Below are 23,780 nucleotides of genomic sequence, written 5' to 3'. Positions count from 1 at the left end.
GGCTTCACGAAGACATCAGTCCTCTCGAACGAACGGTGTGTCCGCGATGTCCTGCACATGCAATCCACTTTTCGATGCTTGTGGTGGAGTCGGACGGTCAGATTGATGTCGTTGCAGAAAGTCAGCTCGCTCGGGTACATTCATCTGATCCACTTGTGATGCAACCTCGTCGAAGCTCTCTCGAGTCTCGACAATGCTGTGAGGGACGAGGGTTCTTTGAGTTGTAGTAGTGTTTTGTCAATTCGATAGCTCTCTCTTTGGATCACGTGGACTGTCGGCTCACCTGCCCGGCTTTGATGAAAGTCAGTCGGTACTCGGTTGAATTGCAGAATCCATTCTCTTTGGAAAAGAGACCCGTGATTCTGGCGTGGAGTGAACCGTGCCAACAAGAATCTCATCAGTTGATTTTATATGCATCCCGATTATAACGGATGTTTCCGCAGACTTACCATCTCTCGTCATCATCCACTTGGTCCCTTGATACCCGAGTGTTCCGAGCGAACTCGTCGCTGGGAGAGCTTTCACTCGTAAACAACTCCAAGTGAAGTCTTGGAAGATCCCTGTTTCTTATGACTTTCGCCATAACTAGTCACCAATTGCAACTTTGAAGTGGAATCTCAAATTGCCAAATACACTGGCCCACTCCCTCTGACAAGTTAATCATCCATTCGTCACTGCAACACCGACCAGCATCACCAGGTCTACAATCCTTCTTGTACAATCCGAGTGTATATGAAACCTACCCACCCCCCCCAAATATCACACCCTCACCCGAATAAACCCCTCCAATATGCCCCCCAAAAAGATCGCCATCGTCACCTGCAGCACTCGATCTCCGCGCCTCAACCCAACCATCACCCGCTACGTCCACGACCTTCTAACCCACGACCCGGCCCTACCAACCCAGCAGCCCTCCTCCTCACAAAACAAAGCGTCCTCCCCGAACGAGACCACCACCGACACCGACACCGAGATCGACATCGACCCTGATCCCAACTCCCGACACATCACCTTCACCATCCTCGATCTCGCCGCGCAATCCCTCCCCCTCTACGACGAATCCGTCATCCCCGCCAGTCTGCCCGCCTCAGATCCCACCCCTCACTACACACGCCCCCACACCCGCGCATGGTCAGCCACCGTCCGCGCCTACGACGCCTTCATCTTCGTGACGCCCCAGTATAACTGGAGCATCCCGGCGAGTCTCAAGAACGCGCTGGATTACTTGTTCCACGAGTGGGCCGGGAAACCGGCGGGGATGGTCTCGTATGGGTCGAGGGGGGGTGGGAAAGCGACGGATCATTTGAGGGCGGTGTTGACGGGGTTGAGGATGAGGGTGGTGGGGACGGCGCCGGCGTTGGTGATTAAGTATACGGGCTTGCCGGTGGGAGGGTTGTCGGAGGAGGAGGAGAGGGTGGATTTGGATGGTAGGGATGTGGAGGGGTGGAGGTTGGCTGGTTTGGATGGGATGATGAGGAATTTGGGGATGGAGTTGGTTTGCGAGCTGGATAAAGAGTAGGTTGTTGTAGCAGGACGAGTCCTGTGCTGAATCACAGGACCTTCCAATGTGTATCCCAACGAATTCTCTGCGAGTCTATTTACCTGTGATGGGTTCATTGTGAAGTGTTCAAGTTAATTGGAGACATCATGGCATTGATACAACCGCCGTACATAGGTATAGATGTTCAAAATTAGAATAAGTAAAGTACGCCATCCATATGTTATGGTTCCGTAGTAGATGCTCTTTTGTTGAGAAGCAAGGGATCCCATTCATCTCGCAAATATATGTTCTCCCTCCGTAGAACCGTTTCCTATATTGCTGGAGAGAAATCATGCTCTCACGTGGATGATAGGATATCATCTCGAGATATTCCACTGCGATCACACATGGCCCGGAAGATGCCATCTGGACGATCCCAGAGCGCCACGGGAGTATCCATTTCGGCAATTCGTCCCTGATCCATAACGCAGATGCGGTCGTAGTGGATGATGGTCCGCAGTCGGTGCGCAATACACAGGAGGGTCTTGCCCTCAAAGCCCTGCGCCATGGTATACTGAATCTTTTGGTCGGTCTCAAAGTCAACGGAGGAAGTGGCTTCATCGCAGACAATGATGCGAGCATCGCGCACCAGGGCACGCGCAAGGGCCATCAGTTGCCGCTGACCGAGGGAGAAGTTGAGTCCTTCCTCGTCCACGGCAGACTCGAGGTTGAGACGGTTTGCCGATCGCGCTTTCGCGTCGCTGCCAATCACCGGCGTCGTGCCTCCCGAGCCTGAACTGGTATCGACAATCTCAGAATCCGGACCAATGGTCTCGTCTCCTATGAGATATGCCTTGCGCAGGGCGGACCATAATTCCAAGTCAGTGTGCTCATTAAAAGGATCGAGGTTGGAACGAATGGTGCCTTTGAAGAGGGCAGGATCTTGTGGGATGATAGCGAGTCGTGAACGAAGATCATGCAGACCAATGGTGGAAATGTCAACGCCGTCAATGTGAATAGAGCCGCCTGACAGCTCTGTCAAACGGAACAAAGCTGACATGATACTAGATTTGCCTGCACCGGTTCGTCCCACGATACCAATCCGCTCACCACCACGGACGTCCATACTGAGACCCTTGAGAACCAAAGGCAAGCCATCGCGATACCGCATTTGCGCGTCGTCAAACACGATATGGCCCTTTTCGGGCCAGCTGGCAGGCACCTCAACACGGTGCAGTGGTGCTTCCTCCTCCAATTCGGTTCCGTAGTAATGAACACGCTCAGTGGCATTCATGTTGTTCTCGACCTCGGCAAGCTGTCGCACAGTGAACTGCAACATTTGAGCAATCGACAGGATATAAGACAGGACTAGGCCGGAGATACTAGGTGACACATTGAATCGCGATGTGACAACCAGAACACCAGTGACAAAGACTAGTGCACTGGAGACAGCATCGAGGCGGATGCTGAGCCATCGCTGATTCGAAAAAGTGAGGAAGTAAGCGCCGTTCATTATGTCAATCGAGCTTCTGATGCTTTTCCGGAACTGGTTTTCCACGCCGTAAGCGCGAATGCAAGCCACGCCACTAATGGCCTCGCCAAATTTGGCGTAGACGTTCGATCGCAGGACAGACTCATGTCGCTTCATCTCCCGCGCAGAGGCCCGGTAGTAGTTGGACGCCAGGAGGAATAAAACAAATAGAGGAGCCAATGCGATCACAAACTGTGATGTGAAAGGTTAGCGCCAATTCCAGACAAATTCGAGTTGGAGACCCCATAGCATGACTCACGTAGTAGAAGAACACAATGATCAAGATCATGACTGAGATGATCATGGTCATAGTCAGAGCATAGATACGCATCACATCTGAAAGCTCGTTGTCCATCACTTGGATATCCTTGGAGAAGCGATTGGTGATTCGGCCGAGGGGCGTGGTATCAAAAAAGGGGACATGGGGGCTCGAAGAACACGCGTCATGGCGCGTTGCAGCATCGTGCGACTGGCGTTGGTTCCACAAGTCGTCATGTAGGTTGAAAACGAGAACATGAGTAGGACACCAACGGCGCCAAGTCCTGCATAGACACCAATATATTGGCCCATGGACAAGTTCGGGTACTTGTTCGAAGTCCAATAAGACAACCACAGACTGGTCCATATGTTGGCAACATTGGCAAGGCAAAGAAGGATGACAATCGCAACGGCATTGAAGTAGCTGCCTGAAGCACGGACATAAGCCTTCCACACGCTCCATCCTACAGAAGCAGTGGCTCGTTCTTCTTGCTGCATCAGGGCAGGACCCGCCAGCCTTGCGGGAGATGTCTTTTTGGGCAGAGTCTTTCCCTCCGGCTCGCCGATAACGTCCTCGGCAATTTCAGCCTCATCCTTCTCTTCCTTCGAGTCGTCCTGCTTGGATGACAACATGAGTCTTTGGAAAAGTTCATTGTCCCGCATCAAATTATCAAAAGTGTCCACAGCATGAATCCGTCCCTCGTCCATCACAACGATTCGGTCACAGCGGTTGAGAACATGGAGTTGATGAGTTGCCAAAATGCGACATCTGTCCTTGAGGAGACCACAGATAGCCTTGTCCATGATATGGCGCCCAACGTGAGCATCGACGGCAGAGAGAGGATCATCCATAAGCACCAGCTCTGCGTTGAAATATATGGCACGAGCAATGTTGAGACGCTGCTTCTGGCCTCCAGATACCGTGATACCACGTTCTCCGATCTCTGTGGAGTCACCATTCGGGAGAATCTCCAGATCCGGGGTGAGAGCGCAGGCGTCAATGACTTGCTCGTACCAGGACTCATCATAGTCCTTGCCAAACAAAATATTGTTGCGCACCGTGGCATTCTGAATCCAGGCATACTGCGGGCAGAAAGACCGCGTCGTGCTCATGCGAATTTTGCCCTCGGTCACACGCATATCGCCAGCCAACGCAGAAAGAAGAGAGCTCTTGCCGCAGCCGACAGTTCCAATGACCGCAAGGAGTTCATTGCGACCAACTTCTAAATTAATGTTCTTGAGTCGGAATGGCTCCAACACAGCGGTCTCCGCATCCTGCTTCTCGTCCGGAGAAGTCAGAGCTTTCACTTCTGAATGCTTGGCGCCTTTCTTTTGTGATGCCTCGCCTTCTTTCTCGTCGGTGGGCAGACGCTCCCAAGTAAAGGATGCATCCTCAATCTCAATCGCATTCGACATGGTCTCGACTTTCTCGATGTCTTCCTTTTGATCTTCGGCGTCCAAAAATTCCTGGATTCGGTTCAGAGCGGTCCATGCGTCCGTGACCTGGCCGAGCACGAGGGGCATCATGTTCAGCGGCAGACGAAGCGAATTGAACAAGGCCAGTGAAGAAAAGACTCGTGCTGGGTTAAGATCGTGGTTCGTCAAGGCATAGGTGATAAAGGCAAGCATCGAGGCGAAGACTGGGATTGACATGGACACACTCAGAATCGCATTCCGCACTGCGAGAAGGGTTTGAATCGAACTAATCTCTCTTCTGCGAAGATCCTTCAATCGTCCGAGGAAGCTGCTCTCCCAACCAAAGAACTTGACGAATCGAACCGCTTGCAGAATCTCCTGGGTGAGAGATACACGTTGATCGGTGATCTTGTTGATGTTCCGGCGTCTCTTGATCAGGAATCTCACGGCATAGGTCAAGAATGGCATGCCAAAGACCAGCAGCGCGTATCCAGAAAGACAGCTGTACCCGAGGTTGACCAGCAACAGCACCAAGGTCACAATAAGCATGACCGGGGCCGCCCAGATCAGATGGAACATGCCCATAGCCAGGTTGATCCGATCAACATCAATACTCATGAGCGCCACAATGCGGCCGTTGCTCCATCCGCGACCGTCTCCCGCAACGCCACCAGTGGCACCTGCTACTGATGGCTTCGTGTCGGGCTGCTTTGTCTTGCCGTCCTGCTTCATCAATGACTCCTTGGTCGCCTGTAGAGCCTTTAACTCGGCGTCGCTTGCCTGTCCACCCGCCTTGGCACGACCCGATAATTTCATCGCTTTATTGAAGATCTGTGATATCAACACAGCGCGGATTTGACCGCCGACCATTTGTCCCCGGTAGAGGAACTGATTAGTGCACAAGCTTTGTGTTGCCTGCATGACGGTGATTCCCACAGCAAATCCCATACCACGCCCGATGGCGGGCTCCGGGCGACCAGTCTGTTGAGCTACATAAGCGTCGGTAGCATAGGCGATCAAGTAGCGGGTCAAGTACGGCGCAAAAACCAGCAGAAGAGAACTGATGATTTGGCAAACGGCGCCAAGAAGAAACTCGAAGCGGAAGGTATCATACAAGGCCCACACGAGCGAGCGTTTAGTACCACGCGCGATGCGATTTTGCAACGCGGCGTCCAACCGTTCTGATAACACATCGACCGCTCGGTCAGGGTTGACCGTCCAAATATCTTGCAAGTCAAGCGGTCGTAGATATCCAACCTGTCCAAAGAAAGAGTGAATCGTCAGTACATTGTCCAGTGTCGCCTAGTCCATCCGTTCCCCGCCGCTCTGTCCCGCCAAGTTATGATATGCCTCGGCGCCGCGGCCCAAGTCCGCACGACCTGACCACAACCTCAGAGGCAACCCAGGACCACACATACCTTCATCAACGGAGACATCCATTGAAACGTCACTTTACTCAAGAATGACGCGCCATACTCTCGGGACGGTGTACGCTCGTCAGGCACCGGTGGAGGCGCTTGCCAACGCAAGGGGTTGAGTCGTTGATTCCATTTCTTCTTTGTTTTGGGCGGTTGCAATGTCACACCGGGAACTTTTGCTTCGTCCGCAGAAGCTGACCTTGAACTGGCGCTGTTGTCGGCTTGGAGCTTCTCGTTGTTGACGATCACTGCCTGCGGCAGTGGATCGGGCGGCGCAGACATGGCCGACTAGGAAGAGCGCCGTCGGTTGTCGTGATAGCGTGGACTGACTGAGTTGCGGAATCTCAACTCATCCGCCGAGATGCTTGGAATTGAAAAAGGAGTCAAGGAGACATCAGGAAGTTAGGGACATGAGGAGCTAAGGAAAAACTGGACTTCAGGGAGTCATTATGAATCAAGTGGATTTAATGGAGTTAAGCCCGTCTACGATCACCGAGGGTCTCGTCCCTCACTTTCAGCAATCCAGCGTTGTCCACTTGTCTACCTTAGTGTCCACCTTCTAGTATCATGTACCTATTAGTGTTCAGTGTTCACTGGCAATCGGCAGACCCAGCGATGTGGGGCGATCAAGCGCGGGCGAAAGCAGATGAAAACGGAATGGAATATTCTTGTTCGGTTGGTGGGTGCTGGATGAATCAGAATGCTTGAATACAAAGGACTCGGGGTCATGGATTGAAAATCCAAAACTTCGGACTTTTTTCGTCCGAGTCCGACTGCTGATTACAGTATGTCAAAGGAGCTTCGAAGCCTCGAGATTGTGTCATTAGGGTACATTACGCCTGACATCATGGCTCATTGCAGATAGTTCCGACTCGGAGTTTGCGCTCGTTCCCATGATGAGTCACGAGACTTTCTGGCGGTGGATGAACAGGCTTCATGTCGGCTTGAACCGTGTTCCCCATGTATTCTTGCCTGTCATGGCAATTGTTACGGAAGCCAACCGACCAGCCCATCGAATACGATGCAACCGATCTTGATACTGTAACTGTAAAGCAAAACACATGTACTGTATGTATGTGCCGTTAATTACAGTAGCACTGGCATCATATGTATGATCATATCATCATAGTCTCATCTTGTATGAAGGTGGTAGTGAGATGTCAGGAGTGGTCTTGAAATGTCGACTGGGAAGTCTGAAATCGAGCAAGGGTCTGGACTACGAAATTCAATACTGAGGTTGTGATGATCACTTCAGTATCATGCTCAGGTGCTGTCTAAGACTGTCTATCAATGCCATTTCAAGGTTATGCGGTGCATGTTACACGACATTATTGTTAGGGTAGACTTGACATGCTTGTGCCTGGATCGCATGATCTTGATGGCACCAAGCGAAGCAGTCAAACAATTTTCCCTACACATATGTCAAAGGGTACATAGTACATAACTGCTTCATTAGTACATACTAGATCTCAGGTACATACTACCTTACCTCATGCAAAATGTTTATGGTACAAGTCAAAGCAGATCAACGTGATTGGAAACATTTGTGATCATGTAGTCCGTCATGAATTATTTTGTTCCATTGATCGGGATCAGTTCAAAGATTTAATACCATACGGTACGTCCTCGTTCTCGTGTTCGCTCGGCACTGCCAGATAGCCCCCGCCTCAGGTAAACAACGCTGATTAATCAATGCTTATTGATGGAATGGACGGATCCATAGTACTCCTGCGCCGCAGTGTGCCGGTCAGCTCTACCAACGGCCTTGCGGCGGTCTCCATCGGAATCGGCAATTTTCAGGCCCGACATCCGTCCACTACCTTAGTTTCGAGTCTCTGTGTCGAGCATAGCGTCCAGCCAGGCCTTAAGGAGACTTGCTGTTTGTCTAGGATAGTAGTCAGTAAATTCGTAGTAGGTAGTATACTAGGTAGTAGGTACTGGGTAGTTTAGTGAGCACCGAGTACTGAGCAGTGTGCACTGTGCAGTAAGTAATTGAACCTACAGGTACTAGACTAGTAGACTCAAGACTGAAGACTCAGTATGGTACTACCAATACAAAACTACAAACAATCCAAGCTTCATGCTCCGTTCCCATGACCCCAGTCATCCATACTTTAACCTCCTCCACTTAGCCGAGGGGTGGTGGACCGTTGATGTGAAGTCCAAAGACTCTGAGCCGATTGGTACGGAGTGCAAAGTCACAGACTACCAAGGTGGGCAATACCGACGATCAAGTACAAATTTTGCATTTTGTCATAGCAATCAACTAGGTTCAAGTACTGACAATGAACGTTTCCAAGGCATGTCGCTTGGTACTCGATCGGACATAAAAGATAAGATTAAGATGGAACGAACTTGTGGAAGGAGAGCCCAAGTTCATTTAAAGTGTAAACAATAAACATTCTCTCGTAACTTGATGAGGGCTACAGGTATCCCGCATTCTTGAGACAGTCAGTTCCCTGATCTCCTGATCATCTTCGCCCAGTAAAAGTCAGGTTGACGACAAGATTGTATTTTAATGAAAAACAACTCCTTCGCTCTTCCAGGTTATTTCACCTCGACGTACCTCTCCCGCACAATCTCGCTCTCGGAGTGGTGGCTGCAGTCTTGACGCAGGAGTCATGTTCACTAGTAACTCTGCGCGTCGTGGAATGTACAGCGCTGTATGTTAATATAGTCGGCGATAGAGTCCATAAGTCCCTACATCCGATAAATACGGTACAGCTATGCCTGCTTTCAAATGGCTTCGTAGTCTCGCATGGTCTAGAACCCTTTACAGCGTTCATGAACATCAAATTTTCAGTCTCCATGCTTCAATCTCGGAGAACAATGTCTTCGGAGCATGCGGAGAAACGCCAGGGTTGGTTGTCCGAGGCGGAGACAAGGCCCGATGGGGCAATTCTGTTCGGAGACGGGGTTTACCTTTTCGGGGAGATGCGCGAGAGTCTTGTTGAATATGCCGATGGCAGGACTTTCAAGTCGATTATGGACACTATTCTTGGACGAAGGCTTGGGTGAAAAAGAACTTTTTAATTAATTCTCTGGTAAGAAAGACATGTGAACTGTCTGGGCTTCCATGTAAGCTATAAACACACAATCTGTGTGCGGGTGATGATGAACATCGCTGTCTTCCATTCTATTCCCTTTTTCCCTCTCAGTCTGGGTATTTGTTGATCCATGTCATCGTCAAGTCGTAAGACAAATGGACTTGCAATCTGTGGTAGCAAGCTACTGCCTGTAGTCTGCCTGAATTGTGGGCATCGGGCTGCAGAAACAGCGCATCAATTCCAGATGGAGGATGATTCACTTCACTTCTCAAGCGATCAGCCAGCATTCTATGTGAAAGTCTGATCTGCGTGAGGCATGGAAGCGAAGGTGCGGAATCATCGCCAATCGGAGCGGTCTCTTAGTTCTCAATGCCAATCTTGACGTTCTTCTCCGGAGCAGGAATCACGTGGTCCTCGTCGTTGCCCTTGAGGTTAGGAAGCTCATTCACGGCCTGACCGATGATTTGCAGCGCCTGCTTAATCTCCTCCTCGGTGATCACCAATGGTGGGGCAAGGCGGATGATGTTCTGATGGGTAGGCTTGGCCTGTCAAGCGGAAAAGGGTCATGTTAGCACAAGATCTGATCGAGGCTTCAAGGAGGAAAGGAAAAATTGCAGCAAACGCGTCAAAACCACTCTTCGGACAAGTCAGGTGATACGTACCAACAGTCCCTTGGTCTTCATCAACATGCACAGGTCCCAGGCGCTGTGGCCATTAGTCTTGGACTCATCGATGACAATGGCATTAAGCAATCCCTTGCCGCGGACGGTCTGGATCAGAGGGCTCTTCAGATCCTCAAGACCCTTCCGGAAGAGGTGGCCGAGCTTCTCAGCGCGCTCCACCATGTTCTCCTCCTCGACAACCTCGAGAGCGCGGATTGCCACCGCGCAACCCAGCGGGTTACCGCCGTAGGTCGAACCGTGGGTGCCGGGTTCGATCGTGAGCATGACGTCCTTGCGTCCGAGAACGCAGGAAACGGGATACATGCCACCCGAGATGGCCTTACCCAACAAGACTATGTCGGGCTTGATGCCGCTCCACTCGTGGCACAGCAGCTTCCCAGTACGGGCAATACCGGTTTGAATCTCATCACAGATCAAGAGCACATTGTGCTTATCGCACAGGGCACGAGCTTCCTGCAAGTAATCCTCGTCGGGAACGACAATGCCGGCCTCACCCTGGATGGGCTCGACCAAGAAGGCAGCCAAATTGGGGCCGGCTGCCTCGAAAGCCTCACGCAGAGCAGCCTTGTTGTTGTAGGCAATCGGCTTCTCCGTGCCGGGAACGGTGCAGCCAATTCCCGGGAGATAGGGACCGTAGTTCTCGCGCGATTCCGGATCAGAAGACAAGGAGATAGCGGCGAACTACATGGGCGGAGGGAGATAAACCGTCAGTGAGGATTCTTTGGCGTCTTTCTTCTGGGCCAATAACCGTGACTTAAAAGGAACAGTATTTTGACGTACCGTGCGGCCATGGAAGTTGTGCTCTGCACTCAGAACGAGCGCTTTATTCTCGGGAATACCCTTGACCTTGTAACCCCACTTACGGGCAATTTTAATTGCTGTCTCGACAGCCTCGGCGCCAGTGTTCATGGGCAGAACCATGTCGAAGCCAAAGTAGCGAGTCACAAACTCGGCGAAGCGCGGGAAGACATCATTGTAGAAGGCGCGCGAACTCAGCGTCAACCGGGAAGCCTGATCGACCAACGCAGCAACCAACTTGGGGTGGCAGTGACCCTGATTCACCGCGGAGTAGGCCGAGAGAAAGTCCAGATAGTGACGTCCTTCGGGGTCCCAGACAGAGGTACCTTGGGCACGAGCAAAGACGACGGGCAAAGGATGGTAGTTGTGAGCGGCAAAGTCATGCTCGGCCTGAATGGCCGCGTCCGTTGACGTGGCATGGTAATGAGCAGAGGCGCCGTTCGTGGCCTTGACGCTCTCAGATCCGTTGGTCTCTTTGACAGCCATGGTGAAGGTTGCGGGGAAGGTCACACAGCGTGCAGCTCTGGGGGGAGGAAGATGAGGGGAATGAGGAGAGAGATCAGATAAGGCTGATAAGCGGAGTCGCGTTGTAGATATGCTCGAGATCAAAGATGACACTCAAGATGAAAGTCAATGGAGCTCAAGTGTTTTTCCCCGTCTCGTGCCTGTTGATTTCCGCCTGGTGAAGAGTATTCAGTCTTGGATCACTTGAAAAAAACTGACTGAAAAGAACTGGCATTCGGTTTGGTTAAGTACTTTTTTCCACCTGGAGCCAGTTGGACCCGTGGAAGCGGACGTGGCGTCCATCGTGGGAGATCCGCCGCTATGCCGCTAAGTGCAAGTGCTCTTCTCCTAAGTGCAGGTCGTCGCGAGCCTCCTTTCTTGTTGACATCCACTGTCCCCTATGCGCAGGATTACACGAGCGTTGTGCACCTTTTGCTTCAGAGACTCCTCTCCGAGTCCGCTTGGTCTCCAGATCAATCCCAACCGTCACCAATGGTAATTGGGCATTCACCGGACCGGTCAGCAGAACTGCAACTCAACCTCTTTGAATCGAGGACCGCGAGCGGCGCAATTCGCTGCGGCAACCCTTGTTTTGCCCCCAACTGGAACTGGGCCACGCCGCGTGACTCTCCCCGTCTTGAAGGGATCGGATGCCCCTGCTCGGAGCCTCTCCTGGACACCCCCCGAGAGTGCTGACTGCGTTGATGTCATGCTCCTGCGCCCCCCCCCCGCATCATCTGTGTTTGTAGGGCGAATCGAGAGCCTCCGCGTTGGAGTCCCGACTCGACCCAACTTTACCGACTCACCGAGCATTGCAGGCGTGTGCACCGATTCCCCTGCTGATTGGGTCTCTCCCACCTCTTCACACCCACTTCCCTCCCCCAAATCGACACCTAAACAACCATGCCGTCCTCCGCCGTCTCCTCCCCGCGTCGGCTCGTGTCGCAACCACCGCTCCACTCTCCAGCAACGAACGTCTTTCTGTTTCTGGTCGCATTTCGACTGCTCAATGCGCTCGCAGTGCGCACATTCTTCCAGCCAGACGAATTCTTCCAGTCGTTGGAGCCCGCGTGGCAGATTGCATTCGGCAAGGATCAGGGCGCATGGGTGACCTGGGTATGCAAGAAGATCACCGGCGAGCTCAGTCGCCAGTCTTGGGAACTAATCTCTAATCGCGAGACCTTCGCACGGTATACGATAGGAATGGCACCAGCAGCTCCGATCATCGCTACATCCCCTGTTCTTCGCAGCGGTTTACAAAGTGACCGATTTGCTAGCGACCACCCTCCGTCTCTCCGCAACCACGCGCGCAGATCTCCTGATTGCGGGACCAAAGTCCGCACAGGCCGTGATCGCGGCGATCGGCGACTTTTATACATGGAAGCTCGCGACTCGAGTCTACGGACCTGACTCACGCGGCGCATGGACGACAGTACGTGCCACTCTCGATCGACGGAGTCATCCGCCGGGAAGCGCGGCGCAGCCGGGATTTTGACTTGCATGGAGGCGGATACCCTGACTGACAATACGATGATAGTTGTTCGCAACCATCCTCAATCCCTGGCAATGGTTTTGCTCAACCAGGACATTGTCCAATTGCGTGGAAACAACGGTGACAATTGTTGCATTGGATCAATGGCCTTGGCAGTGGTCAACTGGCGCTTCGGCGGTGCGCAGCCGTTCAAGCAAGCCTGGAGCTCACAAAGGCGCAATAGATGAGTCTCGGGCACTCTTGTCGAGGTACAGCGAGGACGATTCGCTCTTGGTTCTTGATCAACAGCTAATGAGGTTCCACGCAGTCTCCGGCGTTGTTTATGCCTGGCGGCATTGGCTGTCATCCTGCGCCCAACAAATGTCCTGATCTGGGCGACCTTGGCAACGGTCGCTTGGGTTCGTTCCGGCTGGACTCAGCGCAAGGTGCTTGTTCGGGAAACTCTCCTATGCGGGTCAGTCAAGATCCTTGGCGGCATACGAAGACCTGTGGTGTTCTCTAATCGATGTTTGGTAGATCAATGGTCCTAGGCGTATCAGCTGTCGCGGATCGCCTGTTCTACGGATTTTGGACCTTTCCTCCCCTGCGATTTTTATATTTCAATATCGCGCAGTCGCTAGCAGTCTTCTACGGTCGGAATGACTGGCATTACTATCTATCACAGGGATATCCTCTGCTCCTTACCACTTTACTACCCTTTGCAATTGTCGGCCTCTTCCGCACGCTCAACACTCGAACTTTTTCAGCTGCCGATCATGTGCAGACAGCAATTCGATTGCAATTAGCCACCATTTGCCTGGTCATGCCCCTTGTGTTGTCGCTCATCTCGCACAAGGAGGTTCGCTTCATCTACCCTTTATTGCCGTCTCTGCACATTCTCGCTGCGCCCCCACTTGTGCAATTCTTCTACCCAGCGGTATATTCGCGGTCGTCGAGTGCTTCTACCCCGCAGAGACTGATTCTCATCTCTCTCGTCTTCACCAACCTGGTCATTGGTTTCTACACGAGCCTGTACCACGCATCTGGCGTGATCAACGTGTTGACCTACCTCCGTGGTCAGCATGAAGCCCACGGCTCATCATCTGTTACATCAGCTCTAACTCCACGCGCCAGCCCTGGAATCACGGCGGGCTTTTTGATGCCCTGTCACAGCACACCGTGGCGCTCACATATGGTCTTTCCTACGATCGATGCATGGGCACTCACATGCGACCCACCTATTGATCAGACTCCGGCCGAAAAAGCCGTATACCGAGATGAAGCGGATCAATTCTACGACAATCCTTCCCTCTTCCTCCGTGAGCACATGAGAGGCGGCCTTCGCTACACCCCCTCACGACCGAGTTATCAACACGGAGGTCATTCTACCGTCGATGCTCGTGCCGCAGAGACCTGGACGCATGAGTGGCCAGACTACCTGATCTTCTTCCAGCACCTAGAGCCCACCATGCACAGTCTTCTCCGAGCCTCGTCGTACGACGAATGCTGGCGAACGTACAACACCGCCTGGCACGATGATTGGCGACGACGCGGCGACGTCGTAGTCTGGTGTCTCGACCCATCGGAACAAGACGGCTGGCGCGCCCAAAAGCAAAGACACGCGCAAGTCGCTCAAGATCGCCACTTCAACCGAATCATCAAAGGATTCCAGCACGACGCGCGTCGGCAACAAAAGCAAGGATGGAAAGCACTCATTCCATCCCGATCTTCCTTCTCATCCCTATGGTCCTCCTCTCCAACCCCACCACGGTATACGACGTTCTCCGAATGGCGCCGCGCCGCACAGTCATATTTCTCACCGCATCTTTCCTGGCAAGAGAACCTACGGTCTCTTTTCGCACCGCGTCCAGTAAGTCATTGGCCTTGGCCTGGGAACAGGCGATCACTCACTCTATGGGAAAGACTGTGGTCTCCTGCACCACCAACACCTGCACCCGGTATATGGAGATTTGTGCCGTCCTCGTTGCTAAATTGGTTGAAGAACAGAGAGTCGTATGAGTCGCACGCGGACCGTGAAATGTGGGAATAATCTTCCCTAGAGCTTTTTTGCTCGTAGACAGTTATAGTTTATTGTATATAGTACACTTTCGGAAGCACGCTTGTACATATCTTGTCGCTAGTCAGCTAATCCAGGTCCATCTCTTGCACGCATGCAGGTGGTTAAATTTATACTTGCTGCTGCAAGGCTTTAAACATCGATACTTCGTGGTCAATGGTATTATGGAGGCGGGCATGCATCATCAAAATCAAATTTATACCACCCTTTCCATCCGTAAGTGTCCACGCTAAACAAGACACGAACTATGAAAACTTAGTCAGACAAATTCCATGTAGGTAGACGTTGTAATTTTGAGTCTGAAAGTAAATCCACCCCCTAACGATATAATAATACAATTTGTGCCAACATTCTCATGAAAAATGGAACATGGAAATTGATAAAGAAAGAAGAAGAGGGAAACCACTTTATCCCTGAAGAAACGATCGTCATTAGATGAGAAGATGCAAAAATATATATATATATATATATATATTTATATAAGAGGCATCAAACACCCTAAATCGCGGAAAAACGAAGGAAAGAGATTCCCGAACCGCTCAACCGTACCGCGCACTCAAACTAGCAAATGCATCGGGACTGTGCCGTCCACTCTGGAAACCATTCACATCCACACTGGGCTGGCTCATGTGAGTTCTCTGAAACCCATTCGACGCGGGTGGTGGACTCGTAAAGGGAGAAGGAGATGTTTTCATGCCATTCCCAGGCGCTGAAGACATTCCGATTCCGAGGCCAGAGGAGGTAGCAAAGGCGTTGACGCCTGCTTGGGCGGCGAGTCCAGATCCCACGCTTGCGGCACCGAATGGGTTGCGTGATGCTGGGGTGGCACCGGTGGGTGGAGTTTGCATGTTTGAGCCCGACAGGGAGAGTGGGGTGGAGGAGAGGGAGTTGGAGAGCTGGGGCACAGGGCTTGTTCCGAGATTGGCCTGCTGGTATTGAAATTGAGGTTGTTCGGGGACGGAGGACATGGGATTAGGGTTTGAGGTGGGGGTGGAGTTCACGTTGTATAGTGAGAGGATGTTATTCTTGTTGATTGCCGAGGTATACTGGGGCATCATCTGCTGCTGCTGGGGCTGCTGCTGGAGCTGGGGCTGAGACTGCGACTGGAATTGGTTTTGCTGGAAGGTGCCCTGCGTACCCATTGGCTGCTGGAATGGGTTGTAGTTTGCTTGAGCAGCAGGCAGGGTTTGCTGCCTCAACGGCTGAGATTGTGGCTGTTGTGGCTGGGTCTGGAATGCCGGGGTCTGACTGAACGGAGATGTGCTGAATGGAGACGTCCCAAAAGGCGAAGTGGATGAGATCGAGGGCATGGTGTTTGCATGTTGAGGCTGTGGAGGGATATTGATAGAGGGCATTGGCTGGCCGTTGTATTGCGGCTGTGGTTGTGGTTGTCCATAAGGATTTTGCGATTGCGGCTGTGACGTGCCGTTGAAGAATGGGTTGTTCGGTTGCGCATTCGAGGTGGGATGGGGGAATGACTGCGCACTCGAGATGCCCTGTGGGGTTGCTCCGGTTTGGAAGAAAGGATTGTGATTACTGTTCAATGCCTGCGGAGAGGAGACAAAGCCGTTGGAAGAGAAAGTGGATGTTGCGGGTGGAGTGAGTGGCTGTTGGTAAGTCGCTTGGGGCATCAGACCAGTCTGCGCTGGGAAACCTCCCGTGGAATGGGGGAAAAGCGGTTGCGAGACTTGGAGCGTTTGGAACGATGCCTCCAGAGAGGGTGCCGGCTGCGTTGGCTGTGGCGCGGTAACCTGATCAAACGGATTGTATGAAGCGCCCTGCGGCTGTTGCGATGCCGGATTCCCAGATCTCGCTGTAGGCATGTCGAATGGACTTGGCGAGGGTGCCCGAGGCGCCGCGGGAGCGGCCACGGAGGCTGTCGGTCTCTCTGCTGGCACAGGAGTTCGGGCTCTTGACCCTGGGTTACTACCCTCGCCCAGGCGAACCAAGGTCTCAATTGATTTATCCAGATTCTCATTCAATCCGCGTAGAACCATCTCATTCCGCCGATCATTGGTGAATCCCATGTCCTGGAGAGCAGCCATCTTCGCCTCGAACGAAGCAGTCGTCATGTCAGCCACCGGTGCACCGAGACCAGTCGTCTGACGAGGGGGACGTGACCATGACTGCTGGTCCATACTCGGCGAGAGCGAAGCCTTAGACTTGCTGCTGAAACGGCTGAGGTTGGATGTGGACGAGGCGGTTCGCAGGCCGAACCAGTTGCCGGACTTGGGGGGTAGAGGAGGCGGCGAATCCTCGGGCGAGCGATCGTCGCGGTCATAGTCATCGTAGCTCTTTTGGCGTGATCGCCGGTCATCCCGTCGATCCTGGTCTCTACTATAGCTAGCTTCTTCGCGACTCGGGGGCTTTGGTTTTCCATTCTCCAAGGACCGGTATTGGTATTTCTGACGGATGAAGCGCTCCATACAGGAATCCGCCTCGTCGATATCGGTAGGGACAGGAGGTTTGACATTCTTGGGATTGAAGATCTTGTTCATGAGCATGTTGCCGTGCGATTTCATGCTCTAGCGCAGTTCTGAATTAGTTGTGACTGCTTCTCGGTGCTTCTTATTTCGTTCAGCCGGAGGAGGCGACAACTCACATCCACCTGCTCATCGGTCCAGGTGTCCATCGATAAGGACTTGACTTTGGAAATGTGTGTGCCCAGCTTTCGGTGGATTGCGGCGCAGCGCATACACAGAAAGATACCCATCTACAATCGTGCACTCCGGGGTCAGCTCAGAAACAACTCGGTGGAGAGGAAGCCATGGCTCCTGTGACTTACATTCCAGCTTGCCCATCCTATGATTGTATCAAAGAGCGGCGGGTCAGTTTGATCAGTTGTCCATGCGACGACGCAACGGAGCGATGGAGAGCCCTCGTTCGCAAAGGTGTAGTGCACTCACCTGTATTGAGAGCATCGCAGTCGGCACAGCGGTCATTGCCGGGGACGGTCCGGACCAGCTCCGCCAGAGTCCTCTCATTGCGCAGCTGCTGACGCTTGCTTATAATACTCGGCATGATGAACTAGAAAACAAAGGAACGGACACAAAACCACGATTGTGAAATGAGAGAATCATCGAGCGCGACCCAAATAGGGGGAGGGAGAAGTCAGAGTCGGAGAATGGGGGGGGGGGGAAAGAGGGTTTGGGCCGGACTCCAGATGGGCGGAGTACCATGCAGGCCCAGAGCCCACGCCCAACCAGTCGCGGAGATCGAGTCCGATGAACCTGGCTTTTCCTCGACGATTGGGAAGAGGAGGACGCAGTGGGACACTAGTGATTTTGTCCGAGGTCGATAGGCTTGACCCAAAGTCTGTGATCATCAGTCAGATCAACTAGACTCGGGTTGTACCCCAGTTGCGAGATTCTGCAGTGTTGGGGGTAGCAAGTAGTCTCAACATGCAATTCAAGGACAAAGGTCTATAATGATTCGGCAGATGCATGCACGTTGCAAGTCGTAGGACTACTCAGTAGGCACCGAGACAGTATCCGCATGACTATCCGATTCGGTACCTGAAAAGACGCAACTCTCATCGTTCGACGTGTCTGCTATGGCTGCCGTCAACAATGGAGATAGCCTCTAGCATGACGAAACGCAGACCTGAAACAACTTTATTCTTGCCCGACCCTAGTAAACAGCATACGAGGTACCACCGAGGCACCAACCAGTGAACCACTACAAGAGCGAACGATTGGGTGTCCGTTCAATTGTCAGTCAACATGGGATACAAGCTTTGCTGCCGCCAGGGTCGCGTGTGTTCTTTTTTTCCATACTGAGTCAGTCCAAGCCCCTTGTAGTTTGGTCGCCCAAATTCCCCCGTCTCTTTTCCCCACCTGATTTCGGTCTCGGTTTCGGCTTCTACAAATAGCAACACCAGACAACGGAAATCCTGGCCTGAATGATGACAGTGTGGTCACTGGTCAGTGGTACCCTTTGCCGAACATGCCGGCAAAGGGTGCACATTCTAGCGTGCTTCTAGAAAGGGAAACAACCAAAGAGCGTACAAGCCCGATTCACCAAAATACTCGCCCTTGGGCTCAGTAATACGCGCGAGTCAGGAGAAGCAGATGTGATCTATGTGAGAATCCTTATGAAGAAGAAGAAGAAGAAGAAGAAGAAGAAAAAAGGCCTGGCGAAAGTCGGATAGCCATCGAAGAATGTAGATCACATAAAGTTTTATCGTCTCATGAGTCTACATTCAAGACTATTATTGAAAACTGCTGAGATAACAAAAAGAAATTGGCATGTTTGAGCATCCTGCAACTCGCATCTACCACCGCGCTCGAGAAGCCCACGAAGGGGCTTCTTCGCACCGTCGAGAAGTCACAAGCACTCGGATTCTTCTGGTACGCCAATATGACCTGCCATTCTATGGCTGGGAGAACTGGAGGTTGATTATGCGTTCGAGGTAAAAAGTGTAGAGAGAAAGAGAACGCGTAGAACGGGCCGCTCGAAAATTTGACCCATATACACCGAGGCACGTGACCTGGCCGAGGGGATCTCTCGGTCGGTATCACGTGATACACCGTTACCCTTTTTCTTCGATTTTTCGATCTCACAGTCCTCCCACATTTCCTCCTCTGCAGACAATCCGAGCAAGCGTGTCTCGGTCCTGTGATGCGAGGATCGAGCGCACTACCGTGCTGTCGAATTGCTTCAAAGAAACCTTCGAGTCTGGTCATTCAGTCGTAGAGCATGCTGAATGTTACCAACCCCCACATAACCCGCGTGGTGCCTCCTGATGGTACTTGACGCCTCATGGGTGATTTTTATCGTTCGTTCGTGGGAGAACAAAACCAAACAGCTTTTAGCAGGGCTGCGTCTACTCCACCCTGGTGCTCGTTCTTTCGTCGAGCAGCAGGACTTTTTTACGACGAACATTCGTATGTCAACAATGGATATCTTTTTTTTTCTTCGAGTTCCACTACGGTAGCTTGAACCGTGGTGATTCAACTTTGCTCAAAGCGATAAATCTGACATTCCGCGTTGATGTCTCGGTTCGTAGCCGTACTGTCAAGAGTCCAGCTGGCAATTCAAGGGGCATGTCACGTGGTGGTCTTCTTATCGTCTCTTCAAGTCACCAAACCTTCAACAATCACTTCATAGCCTGGACTGAAGTTCACGGGCAATATTGAGACCTCCCGTATCTTCGAAATGTCTTGCAGACCCCATTGGATGGGTGTGATCCATGGAAGCCGACGGAGCATCTATTTATGACGATTGAAGGGTGCGCTTTGCACGGTCAGCCAGCTTGAAGCTGACCTCAAGCACCCGCCCGCGGACAAATGATGATTATTAACATCGACCCCGGAACGGCCGTTCGAGAACAACAAAGTGGAGATGGACGAGCCATATTCAACCAAGCAAAGTTCGTTCTTTGGTCATCGTGGTGATGGTGCTCTTCGTGTCATATTCATACATACTACTCCGAGTCCAAGGTAATAAGAAGAGTCGCCAGCAAGTCCAACCGCGAGCCATCAAACAGCGGCAGCGAACTCAATGCCTATCATGATGATGCGGGCTTGCCCATTCTCAAGACTGAGAATCGGTCGGACGCTGGCCGTGGATCGGAGCGGCGAGATAGCCCCAGGAGCCATGGATGATGCGAACTCGAAGATTTGGCTGCAGACTAGCGAAAATGCGGAGAGTCCAGCGCCGAGGCCATTGTGAATGGCGCCCACTCGATTGGCTCTCTTTTCGCAGCTGATAGATCGCTGACTGGCCAACGGCTACTGTATGATTTGAATCGGGAAGCTTACGCAAAGTGGTACTTCAACCCCGGACAACGGAAAGACAGAGAAACGTAGATGGATCTGGAATCGACGAGTCAGATGCATTGACTTCAGCCCGGAGTGCTGTAACGTGTGCGGATCATTCAGAATAGTAATTTCTTACTGTTGAGGGTGCTGTCGACTGGAGAATGGAAGGGGGCGAGCCCCTCCCCAGGCGAGTTGGATGGACCGCTTGAGCTTTCCCCCGGGTTCATCCGTCTCTCCTCTGCACAAGCATACTTTCTCTGCCTGCTAGCTTCTTCCTCGGTTGCTACTCTTCGCTTTCTTTCATCTTTCCCTTCCCCACCAGCTATCTCTTGTGCATAGTGCATACTCTCCTTGGTCTATAACCATATTCCGCTGCCTCCTTGAGCTCGTCACCATGGCATCTGCTGCTCGCTCTGCTACTCGCGCCTTCTTGCGCTCCACCCCGGCGACCTCCTCATTCCGCCCTGCCGTGCGCTCTGCTCGCTTTGCTCTGCCTGCGCAGGGCTTCCGCTCCTCTGCTCGTCGCGGGTACGCCTCAGAGGCCGGTCAGAAGAGTGGCGGTTCCGGCGCCATCTGGGCTCTGGCCGTCGCCGTTGCCGGTGGTGCAGGTGCTTACTTCTACCTAAACGGCGAATCCACGCCCGCCGGTCCCTTTGTGCCCACCAAGGAGGACTACCAGAAGGTCTACGATGCCATTGCTCACCGTCTGGCCAACGAGACCGATTATGATGATGGCAGCTACGGACCCGTAAGTTCTCTCTGATAGATCCGATTCATCACTGCACCCATGGGTGCAGTGATGCGCGACCTTACCTGAGACTGTCATGACCACTAACACTGACTGTGTTATCAATCAGGTCCTCGTTCGTCTCGCCTGGCACGCCAGTGGTACCTACGACAAGGTGACCGGCACTGGTGGTAGCAACGGTGCCACCATGCGCTTCGCCCCCGAGTCAGACCACGGTGCTAACGCCGGTCTGAAGCACGCCCGGGACTTCCTTGAGCCCATCAAGGCCCAGTTCCCCTGGATCACCTACTCCGATCTTTGGACCCTGGCCGGTGCCGCAGCCATCCAGGAACTCGGTGGCCCCGTCATCCCCTGGAGACCGGGCCGTCAGGATAAGGACGTCGCTGCCTGCACCCCCGATGGTCGCCTGCCCGACGCCTCCAAGAACCAGGATCACATCCGCACCATCTTTGGCCGCATGGGCTTCGATGACCGTGAGATGGTCGCTCTGTCCGGTGCTCACGCTCTGGGCCGTGCCCACACCGACCGCTCGGGCTACGAGGGTCCCTGGGATTTCAGCCCTACCGTTTTCACCAACGATTACTTCAAGTTGCTCGTTGACGAGAAGTGGAACCAGCGCAAGTGGAACGGACCTGCTCAGTTCACCGACAAGACCACCTCTACTTTGATGATGCTGCCCACCGACATTGCGCTCATCAAGGACAAGGTCTTCCGCAAGCACGTTGATCGCTATGCCAAGGACCAGGATGCCTTCTTTAAGGAGTTCTCTGACGTCTACGTCAAGCTCTTGGAACTCGGTGTTCCCTTTGAGAGCAAGCCCGAGGACCGAATTGTCTTCAAGGCATCTGAGTAAGAAAACAATATCTCTCTCCGCAACGACAAAGCGTGTACGCCTCTTTGAGGGTGACCGTCTAATGTCCGTGTGCCCCCTGTACGCATATTGTGTGTTGTGATCACTTTCACCCTTGTTTTACATATATCCCGACTGGTGCTCGGTCTCCACATAAAGACCTTTAGATAGGGTGGAGAAAGTACCTTATACAATTTGATCATCTATGGCTATCCCTTGGGGGTTTTGAAAGTCAATTGCGCGTCCTACTGGTTGACTCTCAATCAATGTAGTCGGTTCGCCTTCTGAAATCCCACACATCGCAGCCCATTGTTTCCTCAGGGCCTGTTTTCATCACGCTTCCACCAAGTTTGCTGTATCCTCCAACAAGTTGAACCCAACACGCTTTAGTCCAATGCTTTGAGTATCTTCCAGCAGGCGCGAGAAGTTGCTTGAGAACACTTGTCTAAGATCCTCTTTTTGAACAGTAACTTATTCTTTTGTACTCAGTGCAGGAGTCAGAGGTAAGTGGTACCAGCCGGTACGGTCAATACCACCCTCCAGCGGTCTCGAGTCTCCTCCGCGGAAATGCCCCGCCGCCAAGCGGGCCGAGAGCCTCCCTCGAACATCAAAATTTCGAGATCATCTTATCTTAACCCCAGAGACATCGGAAACCACCTGTTGTCGCCGCGTCGCGCAACTGCCAATTGCCAGCACCAGAGACCTTCAGCTGCTTTACCGCATTCTTTAACTCATACAAGATACTCGAGAAACCGCCATCGAGATGCCAGGAATGTCTTCCACTCAAGCCGACCACTACCAAACCCTCGGTCTACCCTTCACAACCTCCTTCGCAACCCTGTCCAAACAAGAAATCAAAATCGCATACCACAGAGCCCTTCTCAAAAATCACCCCGATAAGGCCAGCACCATCGCACTGCCCGAAACAACACAACTCGGCACACCCACCTCTCGCCCTAGCATTCCTCCTACCGGAACACCCGAGAAGAGCCCCAACCCGCGCATCTACACCATTGATGAGATCACCACCGCATACAAGACTCTTTCCGATGCCACCCTGCGCGCAGAGTACGATCGTACCCTGCGACTGGATCGGGCCAAGCTTGCAGAGCGAGAAAAGACGGGTGATGTCTTTCACACGGGACTCGAGATTGTCGATTTGGAGGATCTTGCGTGTGATGAGGACGGTGTCGATGCGCGCGGGGCTTGTTGGTATCGTGGGTGTCGGTGTGGTGATGAGAGGGGATTCTTGGTCACAGAGCAGGAGTTGGAGAAGGAGGCGGATCACGGTGAGATTGTTGTGGGGTGTCGGGGGTGTAGTTTGTGGTTGAAGGTGCTTTTTGCGGTTGAAGATGATGGTTGAAAGGCAGAAGTGTATGTGTGCACTTTCGCATGAACTTCATTCCTCGCGGTCTTTTCTGCATTTGGCAACGGGCCTGTTGGCCGTCATCTTCGGCGCTCCCCCAATTCCTATTCTGGGACATCTGCCGAGTTATCTTGCTATTACGAGGCCTGGTGGTCGGAACCTTTGGTATTTGGGCAGGGCTTGTCAAAGTCTCTTCACCACACGTCAAGTGAGGGCCAGATCCCATTGAAGACTATGACTTTCCCACCAACATGCAGTCCATTTCCATAAAAACCGCCCTGGTGAACTATCAAGCTCCTGCATAGTATCATCTTTGTGGGCAAAAGGCTTTACCCTGGTCATAACTCCCGGTGGTCCAATTTCTTGGGGAC

The 23,780-nt window shown here is 52.5% G+C and overlaps 7 protein-coding genes across 7 annotated transcripts; 4 read left to right on the top strand and 3 right to left on the bottom strand.

Moving 5' to 3' along the window:
* Window positions 1-790: 790 nt before the first annotated feature.
* Window positions 791-1,519, top strand: N7539_006593 (flavin-dependent quinone reductase; the record flags this gene model as incomplete). The annotated part of the gene is made up of 1 exon (XM_056936194.1): window positions 791-1,519. One exon carries the CDS (start codon window positions 791-793, stop codon window positions 1,517-1,519), a length of 729 nt encoding a protein of 242 aa, XP_056788129.1.
* A 319-nt stretch (window positions 1,520-1,838) lies between these two features.
* N7539_006592 (ATP-binding cassette transporter YOR1) lies at window positions 1,839-6,385 on the bottom strand (the record flags this gene model as incomplete). Its single annotated transcript, XM_056936193.1, has 4 exons — window positions 1,839-3,203; window positions 3,271-3,480; window positions 3,543-5,942; window positions 6,104-6,385. 4 exons carry the CDS (start codon window positions 6,383-6,385, stop codon window positions 1,839-1,841), a joined length of 4,257 nt encoding a protein of 1,418 aa, XP_056788128.1.
* Window positions 6,386-9,509: 3,124 nt separating this feature from the next.
* Window positions 9,510-11,117, bottom strand: car2 (ornithine-oxo-acid transaminase; the record flags this gene model as incomplete). The annotated part of the gene is made up of 3 exons (XM_056936192.1): window positions 9,510-9,695; window positions 9,813-10,514; window positions 10,614-11,117. 3 exons carry the CDS (start codon window positions 11,115-11,117, stop codon window positions 9,510-9,512), a joined length of 1,392 nt encoding a protein of 463 aa, XP_056788127.1.
* A 921-nt stretch (window positions 11,118-12,038) lies between these two features.
* On the top strand, window positions 12,039-14,656 carry gpi10 (putative glycosylphosphatidylinositol-alpha 1,2 mannosyltransferase; the record flags this gene model as incomplete). Its single annotated transcript, XM_056936191.1, has 5 exons — window positions 12,039-12,251; window positions 12,337-12,567; window positions 12,673-12,875; window positions 12,935-13,081; window positions 13,144-14,656. 5 exons carry the CDS (start codon window positions 12,039-12,041, stop codon window positions 14,654-14,656), a joined length of 2,307 nt encoding a protein of 768 aa, XP_056788126.1.
* Window positions 14,657-15,222: 566 nt separating this feature from the next.
* N7539_006589 (uncharacterized protein) lies at window positions 15,223-17,704 on the bottom strand (the record flags this gene model as incomplete). Its single annotated transcript, XM_056936190.1, has 4 exons — window positions 15,223-17,208; window positions 17,286-17,396; window positions 17,469-17,485; window positions 17,590-17,704. The coding sequence occupies 4 exons, from the start codon at window positions 17,702-17,704 to the stop codon at window positions 15,223-15,225; spliced, it is 2,229 nt and encodes a 742-aa protein (XP_056788125.1).
* A 3,135-nt stretch (window positions 17,705-20,839) lies between these two features.
* N7539_006588 (peroxidase) lies at window positions 20,840-22,046 on the top strand (the record flags this gene model as incomplete). The annotated part of the gene is made up of 2 exons (XM_056936189.1): window positions 20,840-21,193; window positions 21,303-22,046. 2 exons carry the CDS (start codon window positions 20,840-20,842, stop codon window positions 22,044-22,046), a joined length of 1,098 nt encoding a protein of 365 aa, XP_056788124.1.
* A 760-nt stretch (window positions 22,047-22,806) lies between these two features.
* N7539_006587 (diphthamide biosynthesis protein 4) lies at window positions 22,807-23,406 on the top strand (the record flags this gene model as incomplete). The annotated part of the gene is made up of 1 exon (XM_056936188.1): window positions 22,807-23,406. One exon carries the CDS (start codon window positions 22,807-22,809, stop codon window positions 23,404-23,406), a length of 600 nt encoding a protein of 199 aa, XP_056788123.1.
* Window positions 23,407-23,780: the final 374 nt, after the last annotated feature.

The sequence above is a fragment of the Penicillium diatomitis genome (assembly GCF_028827545.1).
Source record: "Penicillium diatomitis strain IBT 30728 chromosome Unknown utg000009l_segment0_segment0, whole genome shotgun sequence".
NCBI lineage: Eukaryota > Fungi > Ascomycota > Eurotiomycetes > Eurotiales > Aspergillaceae > Penicillium > Penicillium diatomitis.
This window is presented reverse-complemented; position numbering and strand designations above follow the sequence as displayed.